Genomic DNA, 18,368 nt, shown 5'->3' on the forward strand with positions numbered 1-18,368 from the left:
GGCTTGCCATTTTCTCAAACTGCAATGATTGTAAACAAGGAAATTTTACAAAATGTTGGACTATATTATCAAAAGAGAAACAACTAGCACAGCTTCATTTGTGCTCCAAGGCCTGACACAAGCAGGCAATCTGGGCTTTCCTGATTATATCCTACACGAAAACAAGAGCTGCCATAAAAAAGGAAAAGAAAAACTGTCAGTAGCGATTTTCCTAAAAGTGTACTAATAACTATAAATACCCAACATTTACACAACCTTAGGAAGGTAATAAAAATACCCCACTGAGTAAAATGGAATGAATAGAAAATGTTTTAAAAAATGAAATGATAAACCAGTGAAATGAAGACCTGTCGTGGCTTTTTTTCATCATCTCAAGCCAGCAGCATCATTCTATCACCTTCTCTCTCCCGTCTCTTCTCATCACATCAGCACCACTCCTCCCCTCTGGCCAGTCACCATCCCTCTCTGCTCCTTCTTCCATCACTCCATCCACATCTCGCTGCCTTCAGGCAGAGGATGAGTCTCTGGCGGCTGGACAGAGGGACCAAACACTGTGTCTACAGTCAAACCTTCCTCTCCGTGTCATCTGAGGAGAAACAGAGTGCAGATTTCATGTGATAACAGGTAATCATTTATGGCAGTGATTCTAAACTTACAGCCCGCATGCCAAATCTGGCCATCTAATTCACAATAAAAATAAAGTGATTAATGTTGGCATTTTTTTTTGTGCTTTAAGTATACATAACATGCCAGATTGCATAAAACATATGCATTAAAATATCCCAAAAAGTACCAGTGGAAGATCCACGCACCCCCTGATAGAGGTCCTTGCTAAGCCCCTATGACCTAAATTCCTAGAAGCATCCTAAAACCTTAGAAATGTCCTAAAATCCTAGGAACATCTTAAAATCATAGAAATCCTAAAAATGACCTCAAATCCTAAAAACGTCCTAAAATTGTGGGAACATCCTAAAGACCCAGAAATGTCCCAAAATCCTAAAAACTTTCTAAAATCCCTAAAATGTCTTAAAATCCTAGGAACATCCTAAAGTCCAAGAAATGTCCTAAAATCGTAGAAACATCCTAAAATCCTTGAAATGTCCAAAATCCTAGGAACATCCAAAAGTCTTGAAAATTTGTGTTTTATGGGTGTTTTAGAGACACCGTAAAACCTAAAGAATGTCCTAAAATCCTAATAAAACATCCTAAAGACCCAGAAATGTCCTAAAGTCCTACAAGCATCCTAAAGTCCTAGAAATGTCCTAAAATCCTAGAAATGTCCTAAAATTACAGATATGTCCAAAAATTCTAAGAACGTCTTCAAATCCCCCAAGTGTCCTGAAATTTTAGAAATGTCCAAAGATCCTAGAAACATCCTAAAATCCCAGAAATGTCCTAAAAATTCTAAAAATGTACTGAAATCCTAGAAATGTCCTAAAAACCCTGGAAATGTCCAAAAACCCTGAAACATTCTAAGGTCTTAGAAAGGTCATAAAAATCCTTTAAACATGTATGGGGCTGCTGTGACTGGCCCCTGTCATTTTGCAAAAGTGGCCCCCAAGCAAAGCAAGTTGAGTAACCCTGCTTTACAGTTTTCTGTCCAAGAGTCAAGTGAATATGTGTTTCCATGGGTGTTTATCAGTTTGCTATAAGTGTACATCTTCATTTGTCTTTAAAAGGAAAGTGATGCCTGCAGATGCCTGGTAAGCTTTTTAAACAGTCCAAAGACCAAACAAATCCCATTTCACATAACCTGCAGCACCCTGCAGATTCTCCACAAGGGGGCCCTGTTTGTACATTGTTAGACAAATTTGATTGATACCGACCAATGCCAAAAAAGGCCTGGGGATCTTTGGAAATATTTATATTATATTATATTATATTCAGTAGTTTCTCAATAACATCCTTTGACCAATACAAACATGTTTTTCTGCCAAATTCTCATCAAATAAAAGAGCTAAAGTTTCTCAAATGCAGTCAAAATACTAATGCCTATTTTATTTTTTTAAAGGTTTTATATCATTGTAAACTTAGACAATTGACAATTGAAGTTATACCCTTGAAATTATCTTGGGAATTTCTCACTGTTTTCTGACATCAAACATAATTATAAAGCAACCTTTATTCAACTAAAAACACAAAAAACTTTTGCTCCAGAAAAGGGTAAGCACTCAATGAAGATCCTAGGGTGACTGATCAGCAATTATGACTTAAATATGAATGCCAGAGAGCAGAAGAGAAAGAAAGAGGAAGCAGGGTGGCAGGTCTAAACGGACTAAAAACCAGCCCCGCCGGATGGGGCTAAAATAATCTTAAGAAATAGTAATAATCTAATATCTTTTTTGATGCACCTCATAATTCCGTCTCATATCTATTTTGAATTACTGTGCCGCTAATTACTGCCTGTCTCTAAGGAGCAATGAAGCACTAATTCAAATCAGTCTGCATCAAGTTTAAAAGACAGACTGAATAAGTAAGAGATATATAAAGAGAAATAACCAACTCTGTCCATGTTGCCGTCTACCATGACGTCTCACGGACACATCAAAACAAAACTCCCCACACACACAAAAGGCACAATTGACAGCTGCAAAGCTGTGTACACAGCTCTCCTCAACTGGCGATGGAAAAGCAGCCTATAGCCTGTTCTCAGCAGGTTTATGCGTGTTTGAAAAACTACAATACTCAACACATCACAATGTAGATCCATGCAACATGTTAACAATTAGTTCCGCTGTTGTATTGATCTCTGTTTCTCCAAAACAAGTTTTGTATTGTCTGAGGGATGACCGGGCGACATTAGTTTTATGCCTAACTAGTCTGGGCAAAATCAATGCAGGTAAACAGAAAAAACATCAGCCACTGCCATCAGTGAACATCATTTTCTTTGCCGATAGGCTGATGGCAGTCAACAAGGCGAATATCGGCCAATACCAATGTTTTGCCAATAAATTGGTGCATCCTTAATTAATACATTTGAAAAGCTGCATACAGTACCTTTAACTAAAGTGACAAAGCTGTCAAATATGTGTTTACTTTGTACGTATATATTTTACAAAAGTCAAATAAAAAGTCAGGGTATACTGTGTTGCAACTTACTGAGCTCGAGACACTTGCGTGACACGAAACCTGGTTTGCCATTAGGTTTTCCATAAATTTAACAATTTTTAACCCACTCCTTTATACTTTGACTGGACACTTCAAACAGGTGTCAAAAACATGTAGTTTTTTGAACTCACTCAAAGTAAAGAATTACCACTCCTGACTACTGTTATTTCACATTGATACACATTAAAGTGAATTAAATGAACCTATGTCATTATCTAGAGCTCATGATACACTGTAAAAGTAATATCTTACCTGCTGTGTGCCTCCTGGATTGGTTCCAGCACTAGCACCTTACACTCTCTCTTGGCTATTTTGTCCAGTGAAATGAGAGTGTGGTCGGGAGGCAGGTGCAGGCCTCTGCCCGCTGGAGGTCCCACAGGAGGGGTGATGGCTCGACGCTCCATCAAACTGCCCGACCTGGAGCCAGAAGAGACACTGTGTCATGCACATGATTAAAGACATGAATGTTACGATCTGTCTGTAAAAGTCTCTCCTGTCCTGCATAGTGTTTGTCCTACAATAACACATCTCTAATGAGGTGCGTTTATGAAATGACGTATGAAGTCTTGAGTTATGGCCAAAAACATGCGATGTCACAGTGACCTTGACCTTTGCCCTTCAAATTTTTAAACAGTTAATTGTTGAGTCCTAGTGTCTCCTGTGCCAAATTTGTGAAAATTCCCTCAAAATGTTCTTGAGATATCACGTTCACGAAAGTGCAAAGCACGCAAGACCAGTGACCTTGACCTTTGACCACAGAAATCTAATAAGTGCACCCTTGCATCTAAGCAGACGTTTATGCCAAATATGAAAATAAAAATTCCCACAAGGTGTTCTTGAGATATCGCACTCATCAGAATGAGACAGACAAGGTCTCAGTGACCTTGACCTTTAACCTTTGACCACCACAATCTAAACACTTCATCGTTTCTATCATTTTTTGCCATATTTTCAGAAATTGCCCTCATGGTGCTCTTGAGATATCGCATTCACAAGAATGGAATGGATTTACATAAACACTGACAACCTGAAAACATGAAAAAAAAATAGAAAATTAAAAAAACTCCCAAAAAAAAAAAAAAAACATCAAGAGGCTGTTAATCTTCCTAAAATGTGGCTTCAGAACAGATTTATGTAGTGTCTCATAAATGCTTTTTCAAAAGCTTATTTCATGACCTTTTACGTCACTGTGATAATGAAAATTTGTCTTGGTAAAACAATACTCAGTCTTAAGAGAAAGATTCTGAAAGCAGCACGCTGACGCCCTGGCTGTACCTGACGTGGTGTGCCCTGGACGGTTGCTGGTGGGAGAAGCTCTGAGATCGTCCCAGGCTGTGTCTCTCCAGCAGCTCTCTGGCCACTGGGCTGGACAATGACGATGATGGAGAGTTCCTCAGCGGCGATCGAGGCTCCACGGGTGGTGTGGACATCGAGGCTGTGAACTGGAGCTTCAGTTTCATGTGCTGGCTCAGCTACAATGTTATCAATCAGCAAGGTACGGATGGACGAGAGAGGAGAAAGTATTATTGTGTGTAGCAGTGTTTGTTTTGATGATGAAGTAATTATGCAGTACCTCAAAAAGTCCAGTCCTGAGGATCTGGAAGGCCACAGTGAAGGAGAGGGTGGAGCCCTTCTTGCACTGTCCCAGGTTGTTGAGGGGAGACTGGCACACCACTGCCCCCACTCTACGGTCCTGCTGGCCCCCTCTATCAGCTGGTTAATGGATGGATGGATGGATGGATGGATGGAAGAAAAATAGTGAAAGTAGATTAAGATTAAAAACTGGAAAACCTAAAGGAGGTCTCCTTGAAGGGACAGCGCACCCAAAAATAGTACATTTTCCATCTTATCTGTAGTGCTATTATCAATCTAGATAGTTTTGGTTTAGTTAGCGTATTAGAAAGAAGAGTATTATTTCACTATATCACATAATACTATATAGTCAATCTAAATATGGCAGCAATAAACAAACAATTTCCATTTGCGGATTAATATGTTGCAAAATTGTTGAAAATTTCAGAATATAAGGAAGAAGTCAAGTAACGTTTTTTGTCCGTTCAAGGGTCAGTTCACTTTCCGAAATTAAAAACACATATTTATAATGTTTAAATTAGCTATAGAGACGAATACTATTTTTTGGTACCAGGCTGTAGACATGTTTATGTCTGCTGTAACGCTGAGGATTGACCTGCTTTTGGCGCCAGCCTCTAGTGGATGAACTGCAGTTTTTGGAACTTCACATTAGCTTCACTTTTCAGCTCTGGAAGTTGCTGCTTGGTGTCCACCCACACAGATACCAGACCTGTTTGAACACTGTAGCATTTCTGTTCTCTACTGTTCTGTTGCGTTTCATCATAGCTGGCTGTTTACCCTGACACACCCAGCAAACACATCTCAAAGGCTGCGAAACAATGTCTCCACGCTGACTGCACCAAAGATTACACATCTGGACATTGACCCAGTCATGGACGCAGCTGGATCGGGGCGTCTGACTTTTCCCAAGAGGCTCATGGATTTTATTTAATGGGTGACTACGCCTATTTCAAAAATACATGTTATTCCTGTGGTCTAAGACAGTCCAAAAATATTAGTAAACATAAACAACTCTCCCAAATCCAAAAAATAGAAAGGATCAGTCAGCTGGCGCATACTTATGAAAAGCAATGGCAATCATGAAATACACTTTATTTAATTGTTTACACTGCTAATGAAATGATGATATATCTACAGCAATGAGAAGTTGGTGTGGCCGGATCAGATGTTGACTGTAAAAATGAGTCACAGCTTTTGCTCCATAGAATTAATCCTATCTGATCTGCCTGTCAGATTGATGAATAGGCTTCTATTGTAACGTGACTGCATGAATCAATACTGGCTATACATTTTACTTAGCTCTTTCATTTCCACGCAAGTTAGCAGGTGGTGACACACCCACTGCTGGCAGCACTGCGGCTCTCAGCAGCTGGCCGCATGTCTAACCACTGACAAGTCGTGATTAAAGGCTGTATTTCCATGACAGTGCAAAGACTAAAGCAAGCAGCACTGTGACAGCTTAAGCACACAGCGTAAAGGTGGGAGGACAGGTGCAAACACGCAAGGTTTTTATTACAAAGCTAGGTATTACTGGTATTTGGACTGAGAGATGATGCTCCAAGATCAGATGTCTAAAAGGCAAGTGGAGATTGTGTAAAGCCCTGCCTGATCCTCAGATCAATTAGCATCACAAATAAAGATGAAAAATACAAAAAAAATCATTTTGTTCCTCAGTCATTAACCTAATCATTCTGGATGGCATTTTAACCCTTTGAAACCTGTGCAAACTGACCTGATTCCTCTCATGAACACAGCAGAAGACAATAAGTTCTGTTAAAAAACACACAGATATGATATTTTTCTACAACATAATTTTAAATATATCATAATAAATACTGTTTTCTGGTTTTCTTATAATATTCTTTCTCTCTCTCTATTCTCGTCCATGTCATTTTTCTTTTCACCTTTTACTAATTTCTTGCAATTTGCGGGACATTTCTTGTCAAAGATTTCAATGCTTGAGAAAGGCGTCAGAAATGCAATCCCAACAAACTGATGTCAATCCAGGTTTCAAAGAGTTAACCATCCTAGAAATGACAAGCTGTGGTCTGCAATAGACATACTGCAGTACAACAGTATCTTTCTTTAAATTTGATAGTTGGAATATGTTCTCATTATTAAAATAATTATGATCCCAGGGCTGAGACACTACCTAAAATGCCTGTAGCTAACTACAAGCATTAGATTTCAGCAATGATTATTTTAAAACCTTATGTCTACCAGAGAGGCCTTTTAACCCTTTAAAAACCTGGTTGGACATCAGTTTTCTTGTCGTGCCTTGAGATGCCTCTCACAAGCTATTTAACCTTTTGAAACTTGAGTAAAATTGGTTTGATTTCTTTAAAAACATAAGGAAAAATGTAATGACCAACTTGGCAAGGAATGTCCAACAATTTGCAAGAAATTTGTCAAAGATAAAGATAAAGCTTACCTGAAAATTAGTTTTAAAAAGGGGGTGACAATTATTACAAAATATCAAATGACTATGCAAAAATGTCCAAATACTATTCATATACTATCAATATGTGTAAAATTATGTTAAAGAATTTTTTTAAACATATATTGTTTAAATTTGCTGAACTTTATTATTTTCTTGTTTGTTTTGTTTTTTGACTTTTCTTTTTTTGCTAGTTTTAAGGTAATTTTCTTGTAACTTTTTACTAATTTCTTGGGGGTTTTTGTTTTTTTTTTTTTGGCAATGCATTGTTACGTTGCTTCACTGCCTTCCATGTTTTTAAAAGAAAAAAAAATCAATTGCTCAGATTTTTAAATGAGGAGGTATAAAAGTGACACTGTGAAGATAAAATCTGCAACTCACCGTCTGCATTCCAGATCAGACGGACAGCCAGGAAGTCCTGCAAGTTGTTGAGCAGGGTGTATTTTACCCAGAAGTGCTCCAGAGGCTTGACAGCACTGGGACAGGAAGCTGTCATCACCAGCCGAGGACGATCCAAGCGGATACTGGGCAACAAGTAAAAACTGGAGATGTATCTGGAGGGAGATCATACAAGTATTTTAATTTGGCTACATTTCAATTGGCTACATTTCAAATGTTGTACATAAGAGAAAGAGTTACCTTGTTAAAGGCAGTGTTGGAATGTACCATTGTAACACAGCCACCAACGGGATTTCCAAACCCTACAAAATATATACAACACATGTATCAGAATATATCATGAAATACCACCAATAACGCTTCAAAAAATTTAAAAAACTGTCTAGATTTCTTTCAAAAACATGGGTAGAGGTTGATGGGCAACTTACCAAGAAAAGGCCCAAAGATTTGCAAGAAATTAGTTTAAAAAAAAATAATAATAATGGAAAAAGAGAAAATGAAATGAAGAAAATGCTAAAAAAAGAGATATATTTTCTTTTTTTCTGATATAATTTATATATATATATATATATATATATTAAAATATATAATTTAGGCAATTATAAATACAGTTTTCTGCAAATTTTGGCCTTCTTTTTTTCTTCTTTGTTTTTGTTTTTTTTTTTTTTACGTTTCTTTTTTTCATATTTTCAGGTCATACTTTCAGTTTTACTAATTTCTTGCACATTTTTGAGCCATTTCTCATTAAGCTACTCATCGTCAATATTTCTTTAAGCCATCAAGCCAATTTGCTCAAGTTTTTAAAGAGTTAAGCCTTGTTACAAAACATGGCTCAAGATCAAAAACTTCCAGATTAACTCAAATTTTAATAATTCCCTCCGTTTTTATCTTACTTGTAATCACAACAATGACCTCAGTCATTGCGACTGATTAAATAAAGTTGAAGTGAAGGAAACCGCCTTCATCGTGTCTTCTCACCTCACTGGAGTCCTCCTCTTCTTTGTCTTGTAGCTGCAGCTGGAACAAGAAGTTCTGCTCCTCCAGGGCGCTGAGCATGCTGGGTAAACGTGATGACCCGCTGTCTATTCGATAGAATGAAGCCACAGTGACCTCAGCTGATTGGTGGCTTTAGTGGAAGTGGAAATAAAGAAATGTTAATTAGGAGACTATAAAGATCACAAAAAAGTTCCTGACCACACGCAGTGTATTAAATTGTTTAAGATACATTAACAATCCCTCTGTATTCTGGGTGTCTGACTGCAGTAAAGGTCATAGAGCCCGCCCCTCCATGTCAGTGAATAGGACATAGGCCAAACTAAAAACTCATTGTAAGAACTCAAGAATTTTAATTTGTATTAAAATATTTGGTACTGTTCTTGCCATTTGTACCTCTGTTGTTTGCTTGTTTTGTTTGTTTTTTTGGTTTCTTGCTAGTTCACTTGCTGGCTTTTTCAACGAACTATTGTTGTGCTGTCTGATTTTCAATTGTACTTGTAAATAACAATAAATAAAACAAAAAATAAAACTTTTTAAATAATGTAAACTAAACTGAACCAAGCAAACCCACTCTGGAAACGAAGTGAAACTAAACCGTATTGAAAACAAACATTAAAAATGACTCAAATTAAACAATCTTGAAAAAAACAAACCTATGATAACTCTGGGAGAGACAGACAGGCTGCTCTAGAGAAACCACTGTCGCAAAAAATATACATACAAAAAAACAAGAGTTTGTGATGACAATAAAATGGAAGATTGTTCGAATGTAAAGGGTAGGATCTAAAAATTTCTTGTCAACTGTTTCGAATCAATCCTCACATGCATTACAATACAATGACTGCATGAAAGATAGGGCCTCCAGTGAAAGAGCACACTGGGTTGACCTCCAGCATCCCCTGACGCCAATAAATGATTAATTAAATATGCTCAGGCACACGGTTAGCACTGTAAATACACAGTGGGGAAATGGATTATGATGCAACGGGGATTTTGGAGGCTTCTGAGGATGTTTTGAAACTATTCATTAATGCTTTTTTTTGCCATGTCTCAGGATTACCACTCCACAACAGCTGCTGAGAACCTAAGCACAACACAGTCAAGATCACAAATCACAAACTTGTCTCAAGAGGATTTACAATCCGGACTCCCTCTGATCTTTGACCCTCTTCAAGAGAAGCAGAGGAGGGATCTCTCTCCTAGGGCACATAGACAGGCAACAGATGTCATGTGTACGCAATAACCAACATTATGAACTAATAAGAATCATCTGAGATGGACGGACACAAAGTGGAAAAGTGTGCTGTGTTCTAGCCATCCAGAGTGTTACCAGCTCAAAGTTTAAAAGCCAGCATCTGTGATGGTATGGGGGTGTGTTAGAGCCCATTGCATGACTAATTTGCACATCTGTGAGAGTGCCATGCTGAAAGGTGCATACAGGTTTTGGAGCAACATATGCTGCCATCCAGATGACGTCTTTTCAAGGGACATCCGTGCTTATTCCAGTAAGACAATGGGCCTAATACAGCAACATTCTCTTTAAATTTGATCTTAATTTTCTTGGGAGAGAAAATATAAGAGAAGTCCATATGCATCATACATTCTCAACTATCCAAATCTGCTCTTACCTAGGTGTTCTCGATGATGAATCCCACTGATCATAAGTCACCTGCTAGCACATGTAATGCCCCCTAAATGCTATATAAGGGCAGGTTTTGTGCCAGGTGTGAAGACTGTCACATAGCCAAGACTGGAGACATAACATCCAAAAGGCTGAAAGAATAACTTTTACAGTAATGGAACTGATGTACTATTAGATAAACTAAAAGTAAATGTGATTTTAGGGAAATGTATTGAATTAATAAAAGTAAAAAGTGCGCATGAAAAAAGGTTTAAATAAATTATGAGAAGAGCTGTAACCTTGAAATTTGTTTTTGCATGAAAAATGACTTACATGATTAAAAAAAATACCTTATATTCATCAAATTGTTTCAGCTTCATCTGTATATTTTCATATTTGTGGTTTGTGCACAAAAATCATATGTAATGTAGTTATCTAACAATATAATATGTCCCTCTATGGTGTAGTGGAGTAGAAATGGAAAGTTGCATGAGATTTTAATACTCAAGTAACATAAAAGTTCCTCAGATTTGTACTTAAATACACTTGAAAAAATGTACTTATTGTAGTTACATTCCAGCTCTAGTCAGCCGAGGGATGCACAGTAACTGAACTTGTAGTATTTAGGATCAATGCGCCAAGTAAAGTAGAATCTCTTTAGCCCTGAAATTTGATAATCCACTCATTATAATTACTCTAAAACCTCAACTCAATATAATTAAATGATATTAATGCATTTTAAATGTTGCTCACATATAAAAATGTTTAACAATGTGTGGCCTGTGAAAATGACCTGTTTGTCTCTTATCTTGGTACGAGTGCTCTTGAACGCACACAACATTTTCTCTTTACGAGCAAAAACAAGAAAACTTTGGTGAACCCCACAAATCAGTGAGTACTAACAAAATTAAGAACAAATCACGAATCTGATCAAAAATAAGAGAACGTTTGTCTGTATATCATTTTTGCATGAGGCCTAATGAGTCACATTCTGCACATGTACCAACACCATGGCTTTGTAGGTAAAGGGCGCAGGTACTAGACTGGCCCGCCTACAGTCCAGACCTGTACCCCACTGAACATGTGTGGTGCATTATGAAGTGCAAAATATGACAAAGGAGACACCTCAGACCACTGAGACACAAGAAGTCTTATATCAAGCAAGAATGTGAAAGAATTTCACTTTGAAAACTTCAGCGGTTAGTGTCATCAGTTCCCAAACTCTTACTGAGTGTCGTTAAAAGGAAAGGTGATGTAACACGGTGGCAAGCATGCCCCCTGTCCCAACAGTTCTGGAATGTGTTTCAGTCATGAAATCAGAAGGAGTGCATATTTACAAAAAACAATAAAGTTTATCTGTTTAAACATCAAATATATTGTCTTTGCACCTGGAGTGGCATCACTTTTCTTGGGCTGCTTTCAGATGCCTTTCATAAGTATTTAAACATTTGAACCCTGAGCACATTGGTGCAATTTATTTCCAAAACATCGGAAAAGGGGCAATGAGTAACTTGGTGAGAGATGTTTCAGAAATCACAATGAATCAGTAGGTTTTAAAATAGCTGGGGTAAATATTTATGGAAAAAAAGAGAAAAGCTAGAGGAAAATTGTATTTATAATGATCATAAGTACATATTCAAAATGATGTTGCACATCTTTTTTTAAATGTAAGGGAACTTTTCCAGGTTATTTGCTTTATTGCTTTTTGGGGGTTGTTTTTTTTTTTGTTTTTTTTACTTTTTCATTTTTTTTCTTCTTTTATTTTTCTTTCTTTTACTTTCATTAACTTTTTACCAATTTTGGGGTCATTTCTTCTTGCGTATTGCCTCTTTCCCATGCTTTTAAAGGAAATCAAGCCGATTTAAAGGGCTAAATATAGGTCAAAAGGGATTTGCAAATCATTGCATTCTGCATTTAATTACATTTCATTTTTTACCTCACAACTTCTTTTTTTAGGAATCATGGTTGCAGATAGACTGTACATATGCAGCGCCTGTTCAAACTTTACAGAGCCACCTTTCAAGACTACAAGTGCTGAGTATTTGGTACTAAATAAAGAAAAATTGAGTTTTCTTTAAAATGAAGAGCGTGGGCTGCAGCTTCTGGCACTGCAGCGAGGGCGGGGTGTGAGAATGCATGTTCAGTATGTAAAACCATGCCGAGCTGTTTTTTGTGCTTGTACACTTCCATAGAAAAAATCCACCCCCTGAACATGGATGTTTTGATCTGATGGTATACAGTAGATAAGCATGTACTTACCAGACATTGTCGACTATGAGAACGGAACCATCTGGCATCATGGGGAGGTAGGACGAGTTATAGTTAGGGAGGATCTTCACATCTCTGACACACACCTCATCCTGAGAGCTGCAGTTCAACACTGAGGAGAGAGAGGGGGAGGAAATAAATTGGCAAGGAGTGTATTTTTAAAAATCTGCGTGTGAGAGTTAGCTGCTGGTGTACCTTTGAGGACAGTCAAGTATTTTCCAGAGACGGCCATGTGCTGACACTGGACGCTGGGAGGTGGAAGAACATTCATGATGGTGCTGACTGGGAATGAAAATGAGACACAAGAACTGAAACTAGGCATTCTATGTCTAATTTTGTGAGCCATTCTTTCGATTTCTGTAGTCCCAAAACACGCTAAAATCCAGATTTAAGACCACAAAGTGTTAAAACTCTTTGGATTTGTGTACCCTGTGCCTTGAAGGTGTTGAGGTCCTCTTTGAAGGTTTGTGTTGGACTCCTGAGCTGCAGCAGAGTGAGGTAGCCATGTTCCCTCACCTCCACCTTCTCTGCCTCCTGCTTCCACACAGTCACTATAATCTGAGATCAAAGAGAGGCGACAAACACACGGTAAAGTTTGGGTATTCATTACTTCACCTTCATTTCGTCAACTAATAAGTTAAAGTGGAGGTTTGTTTCCAAACAGTCTGATCTGCAAGATTGTACCCCAAAAGTCTTACACAACCAGAGATATCAAAGGAATAGTAAGTAGAGCCCAACTGATATATGATCGGCCAATATGTTCAATTATATATATTTTTCATCAGATAATGAATGAAGGAAGAATCAGGTACAATGTGAATATTCATAACCATATTTACACATATAGTTTATGTGTGATTTTGGGTTGATTTATTGGTATATATTTATTGATGTTTATGTTGAAACATCTTGATTGGTCACATGACTGTTCAATTTTGTCTTATAAATTGTACGATACGCATGATAGGAAAAAAAAATTAACAGAACAAAATGCAGAAAAACATGCTTAAAGTAATGTAGAACGAAAAATTCCCACTTAAATTTACTGTTTAAGTGCACTGATGTCATTTTGACAATAAAGTTGATGAACCATAACATTTCAATTCAATTCAATTCAATTTTCCAATTGTATTATTTGTCCAAGAGGGCAATTTGTGTTGCAGCAAGTTTAAAAACATAGTAAAAACACATAAAGCACAAACAATATGACACAGAAACATACAACAGTTGACATTAATGTGTGCACAGGGTGTCTTGCACCTGTGCACATTTAAGCTCCACAGGAGCAGATTAATAAATGTCCACCATAACTCCTTAGGGCCTATAATAATCCAGTGATAATCCATCCATCTCTTGATATTGTAACCATTTTCAATGTAGTATACAGCACCTTTAACAGGTCATGACAGTCACAATAATGCATCAGAACTGTTGCCATAAAGGCAGATGCTGCAATATAGCATAAAGCTGCTGCTGGTCGCTGCATGAGCATGAATGCCATAATTACATTGAGTAACTGCATATCATATCATTGCATATCATCACTGATATATCGATAGTGGAATTTTTTGCTCCCTTAAATCGGTATCGCATCGGCCCAGAAAATCCAATATCAGTCAGCTTCTAATAGTTAGCACAGGAAAACATGAATAGCTGACAGACTTATACTGGTCTACTGTCTGACCTTGGCTTTCAGTGTGTTGACTGGCAGCTTGTCCAAAGATACAGAGAGACAGAAGATGACCTGGTCATCCAACACCAGAGCAGACTGCAGGAGGGCAAACACAAGAAAAGATGTTAGAGATTAAAGACACAGTTTTACCAAGTCTTTGTTTCAGTGACAATACGTGGCATAAATAAGCAAACAGACCCCATTTTCACATGTTTTGTGTGTAAGTGACTAATGAAAAAAACAATTTTTGAAGTTGGTCCAGTATTGAGCAAGAAAGCGAAACTGACTGCATGTAACCACTCAGGGCATGTTTGCACCGTCGATTCATGTTCAGATAGCCCAGACAGCATGTATAGACAGCATTCAGCATTTTTGCTGGATAATTGACTGAATTGAGAATCAAAGTTGTTGCAAATTATGATAACGTATGCCCTTTTGAAGTCAGAATACACAAACCCATACATGTTACTGTAGTTTCCTAACATTCCACCTCTGACCAAGCATTTTGCACCTGAGGGGTTTAGGCTCTGCACTCAGTCTTTTACAGACCAGTGCTGACATTGTTGTAAACAGTGGTATCTAAATTTGCTGCAGCCTGTCAGTGTCATCTGTGATGTGTTCAGCAGATGCAGATTATCCTCCCCTTGTGCAGCCTGGCAGGAGACTGAAACAGGTTTTGAATAAAGCCCCTGAAGATATGACTGCACTGTCAAGTCTGTACACATCTGGAGCACAAACACAACTGCAAGAGGCAGAACAAAGGCTGCTCTGTCTGAAACAGGATCAAATCAACAGAGGAGTAAAGGTCAGTCAGCTGAGAAAGGAAGTGTATATGTGACTGTGGTCTGGTTTCATCTCGACTCAGAAACTATGTGACGGGTACTTCTTATTGCACTGAAAGTGGGCCAACGATGAGAGGTGATGGTAAGGGTTGAGGTTATCCCAAATGTCTCCGAAAACATTTTTAAAAAATAGGGCTCGACAGATTATTGGCTTTGCCAATTTTTGGAGCCAATATTGGGCATTTTTCTGATGATCTGTATCAGCGCTTTATTCAATTATAACCAATAAAATTACTTGATTAAAAAGTAGGGGTTAACCGATATTGGTTTTTCAGGGTCCATACCAATACTGATTATTAGTAGTTAATGAGACCCATATCTGATATTTGTAACAGATATGAATTTACAATAAAATGAAAATCTTCCTGTCATTATTTAATATGTGGAATACATCACACTCCAACAACAAACTCTGTTTAAATGTTTAAATGACTTTAGCAAATGTTCAATCAAAAGTGAAACTTTTAACAATATATACAGCAAGTTCCCAGCACGTTTTTTTATACAGTCAAGTGAAATTTTAAATTGAAAAATTGAATCAATAACAATAGCTTGCTGGGGTTTTACAAAGTATAAGTTCATCCCATGCTGACACTGTCTTTGCACTTTTTAATTAATTCAATTCATCTGCGATCATTAAAATAAAATGCCAATACAGATAATCAGCAAAATGCCGAATTTTGACCCTGATAATCAGCCAGGCCAATAATCTGTCGACCCCTGTTTAAAAGTGCACAGAAAGTGTCAGCATGGGATGAACTTTTACTTTGTAAAAGCCTAAGGGAGCAATTTTCAATATTATTTTTTTTTCGTTGACATTTTCACTTGAATACAAAAAAGTTGCTGGGAACTTGCTGTACGTGACATTGAACGTTTCAGTTTTGATTAAACATTTGCTAAAGGCATTTAAACAAAGTTTTGTGTTGGAGTAGAGTTATATTCTGAATTCTAGATATTGACAGAAAGATTTTCATTTTTATTGTAAATGCATCAGTTCCAAATATCGATTATTGGTCTCATTTACTACTAATAATTGGTATCAGTATCGGCCCTGGAAAAAAAACAATATCAGTCGACCCCTATTTAAAAGTCAATGTTCTGCCATATTATTTCTTATTACAGCTTTACTTTATCCTCCTTACCTTCACCGGTCCCCTCCCGTGCTGCCTCCCCTCACTGGCCGAGCTGTTGTGAATGAGATGCGGGCTGCACTGTCTGAAAGTCCGCTCGCTTTGTCCTCCAGGCTCCCCCTCTCCGGGCTCCTCTTCCCCGCCATCCTCGCTGCAGCTCTGGAGGTCCGCCTGGTACTCCTCGGGTCTCTGTTGCCGGCTCTGGGCGACGCTCACACTGGCCACAGCACACAGAGACCCCGCCAGCTCCCTCCAGGGTGCCAAACCGGGGCTGTCATCAGTCCTCCGGGACCGCAGGACCAGCAGGAACTGGACCACCTCCCCGTGGTAGACGTGGTTTCGCCGCGGTAGGCTCGCATACTGTGCCGGGTCTGACAGACTCGATATTGGAGCGGCGGGAAAGTACATGACATACTCACAGTGTGATTCCATTATTACAAATACAAAGAGTTAGCAGACGCTGTTAAGCAGCTGCTGCAGTGTAAACAAAGCGAGACTGAAATGCCTCCGTACCTTCATTTGTGGTAAAATGAACGCGTGTCAGTGTGTCCAGGAAACTTTCTAATTAAAACGATTTAAAACTTTCACTACAACGAAAAAACAGCGTTAAAATAGCGTCCAAACGATTGATATTCATGTTGACCGCTCGGCTTCCGTTTACCAGCAATACAAACAACAGGATGGCTAAACGCAACAGAGCGTTTCACCAGACCGAACTAATCAATCACTAGAAGGTCGAACACAGAGCAAAGTGCAAATAGAAAGGTACAATGTACAGCACGGATAACATCAAAAATATTAGACATTAATATGATTTTCTGCATTCAGTTATTTTTTTTACCCACTATCAGTCCTAACAATAAATATTACTATTATCTATTAATATTATTATGATTAAAATTTTAACTCTTTAAATGCCAGGTTTTTGTCATGATGTCAATATGTTTTTAGATGGGGAAAAAAGCACAATACAATGCATGCTAAGTAGATTTTTTTAAAATAATCACAGCCTGGGATATGTCAATGATTAGCAGCAACATTGACTGTGACTGTTAGGGTTTGGGCTTAGCCTCTCCCTTTCCTTGTGTTTTCCTTTTTTTTCCCCTCCCTATTGTGTCGTGTTTGTCTCAGTCTGTCTGTGTTGCTGGGTGTGGACTTCTGGCTCTCTCCTCCTGCCTCTGTGTTGCTGGGCGTGGACTCTGGGTTCCCTCCTCCTGCCTGCCCATCTGATCTCCTGCAGCTGCTGGTTCTCCTCACCTGCACCTAATCTCCAATCAAGCCCTGCAGTGTATATGCCTCAGATCCTCCATACCAGCTCCACCACTTTACAAGATTCGACCTGCCTCACCTCTGTCTTCAGCAACCAATTTGGTTTCTCCACCTTCCACTCCACCGCCTGCCCTGCTCCACCGAATCCAACCTCCTCAGCCTGTCCACTCCAGCCAAGCCTTCAACCAGCTTTCCTTTTCCCTAAAATAAACCGTCTAAACAGTTCAGTCTTCTGTTGTCTGCTTTTGGGTCCCAATTTTGAACTGCCTTAACAGTGACAGTGTACCTAGTGGAAATAGCATGTATTTTCTCCATATGCAAGATATGGTAAACTTGACATCATGGGCAGAAAACAGTAAAAATTACACATTGTCAAAAGCCCAAAATGACTGTTTTCATTCTGACAGAATGATGTTTTTGTGCTTTGGTGGTTGTGGGATCAAAATTTGCAGTTTGAATGGGTTTCAATGGCGCATTTTTTGCACTTAGCAGTATGAATTATCAGTTGTGTTTCCCTGGTGTATTTTCGATCTATTGTAACAGCTGAGATGAAAATTCCAAGATTAAACAAAAATAAACAATCTTGCAAAAATGTATGCCAAATGCATGAACACAGCCAAAATGATCAAAAATAAGGAATAAAAATTGTGTAAAACATGCCAAGCAGTATCTAAGGGTTAAATAACTGAAACATCATCATCCAGATTATCTTTGAATTAGCAATCAATATCTAGGCCTACACATAGAGCCGGTCCTCCTCCACAGAGTCTGTTTTACAGTAGCCCAGAATGGAGAAATAGACAGGGATATCTGGATGCATAGCTCTCCTACACTCTTAGAACATGGAAAATGTTTCAATTTTGCAATCTCACAACTTGATGTCACTATATCCCAAACACTAGACCTTTAAAGTTGTACTGTGATTTTACCAGTGGTGAATTTACCTATTTTCTTGAGTAAAGGTAGTAATATTGCAATATAAAAATACTCAATTTCAAGTTAAATTCCAGCATTTAGACTTCTATTAATCAAT

The 18,368-nt window shown here is 38.2% G+C and overlaps 1 protein-coding gene across 1 annotated transcript; it reads right to left on the reverse strand.

Annotated features, from left to right (window-relative positions):
• Positions 1-412: 412 nt before the first annotated feature.
• Positions 413-16,809, reverse strand: trappc14 (trafficking protein particle complex subunit 14). Its single transcript, XM_042512381.1, has 12 exons — positions 16,079-16,809; positions 14,107-14,190; positions 12,851-12,980; positions 12,618-12,704; positions 12,414-12,534; positions 8,516-8,663; positions 7,778-7,839; positions 7,520-7,692; positions 4,682-4,821; positions 4,384-4,580; positions 3,361-3,525; positions 413-586 (listed from the first exon to the last, which is right to left on the reverse strand). The coding sequence occupies exons 1-12, from the start codon at positions 16,496-16,498 to the stop codon at positions 583-585; spliced, it is 1,731 nt and encodes a 576-aa protein (XP_042368315.1). The 5' UTR covers positions 16,499-16,809; the 3' UTR covers positions 413-582.
• Between the last annotated feature and the right edge of the window lie 1,559 nt (positions 16,810-18,368).

This window comes from Plectropomus leopardus, chromosome 23, assembly GCF_008729295.1.
Source record: "Plectropomus leopardus isolate mb chromosome 23, YSFRI_Pleo_2.0, whole genome shotgun sequence".
NCBI lineage: Eukaryota > Metazoa > Chordata > Actinopteri > Perciformes > Serranidae > Plectropomus > Plectropomus leopardus.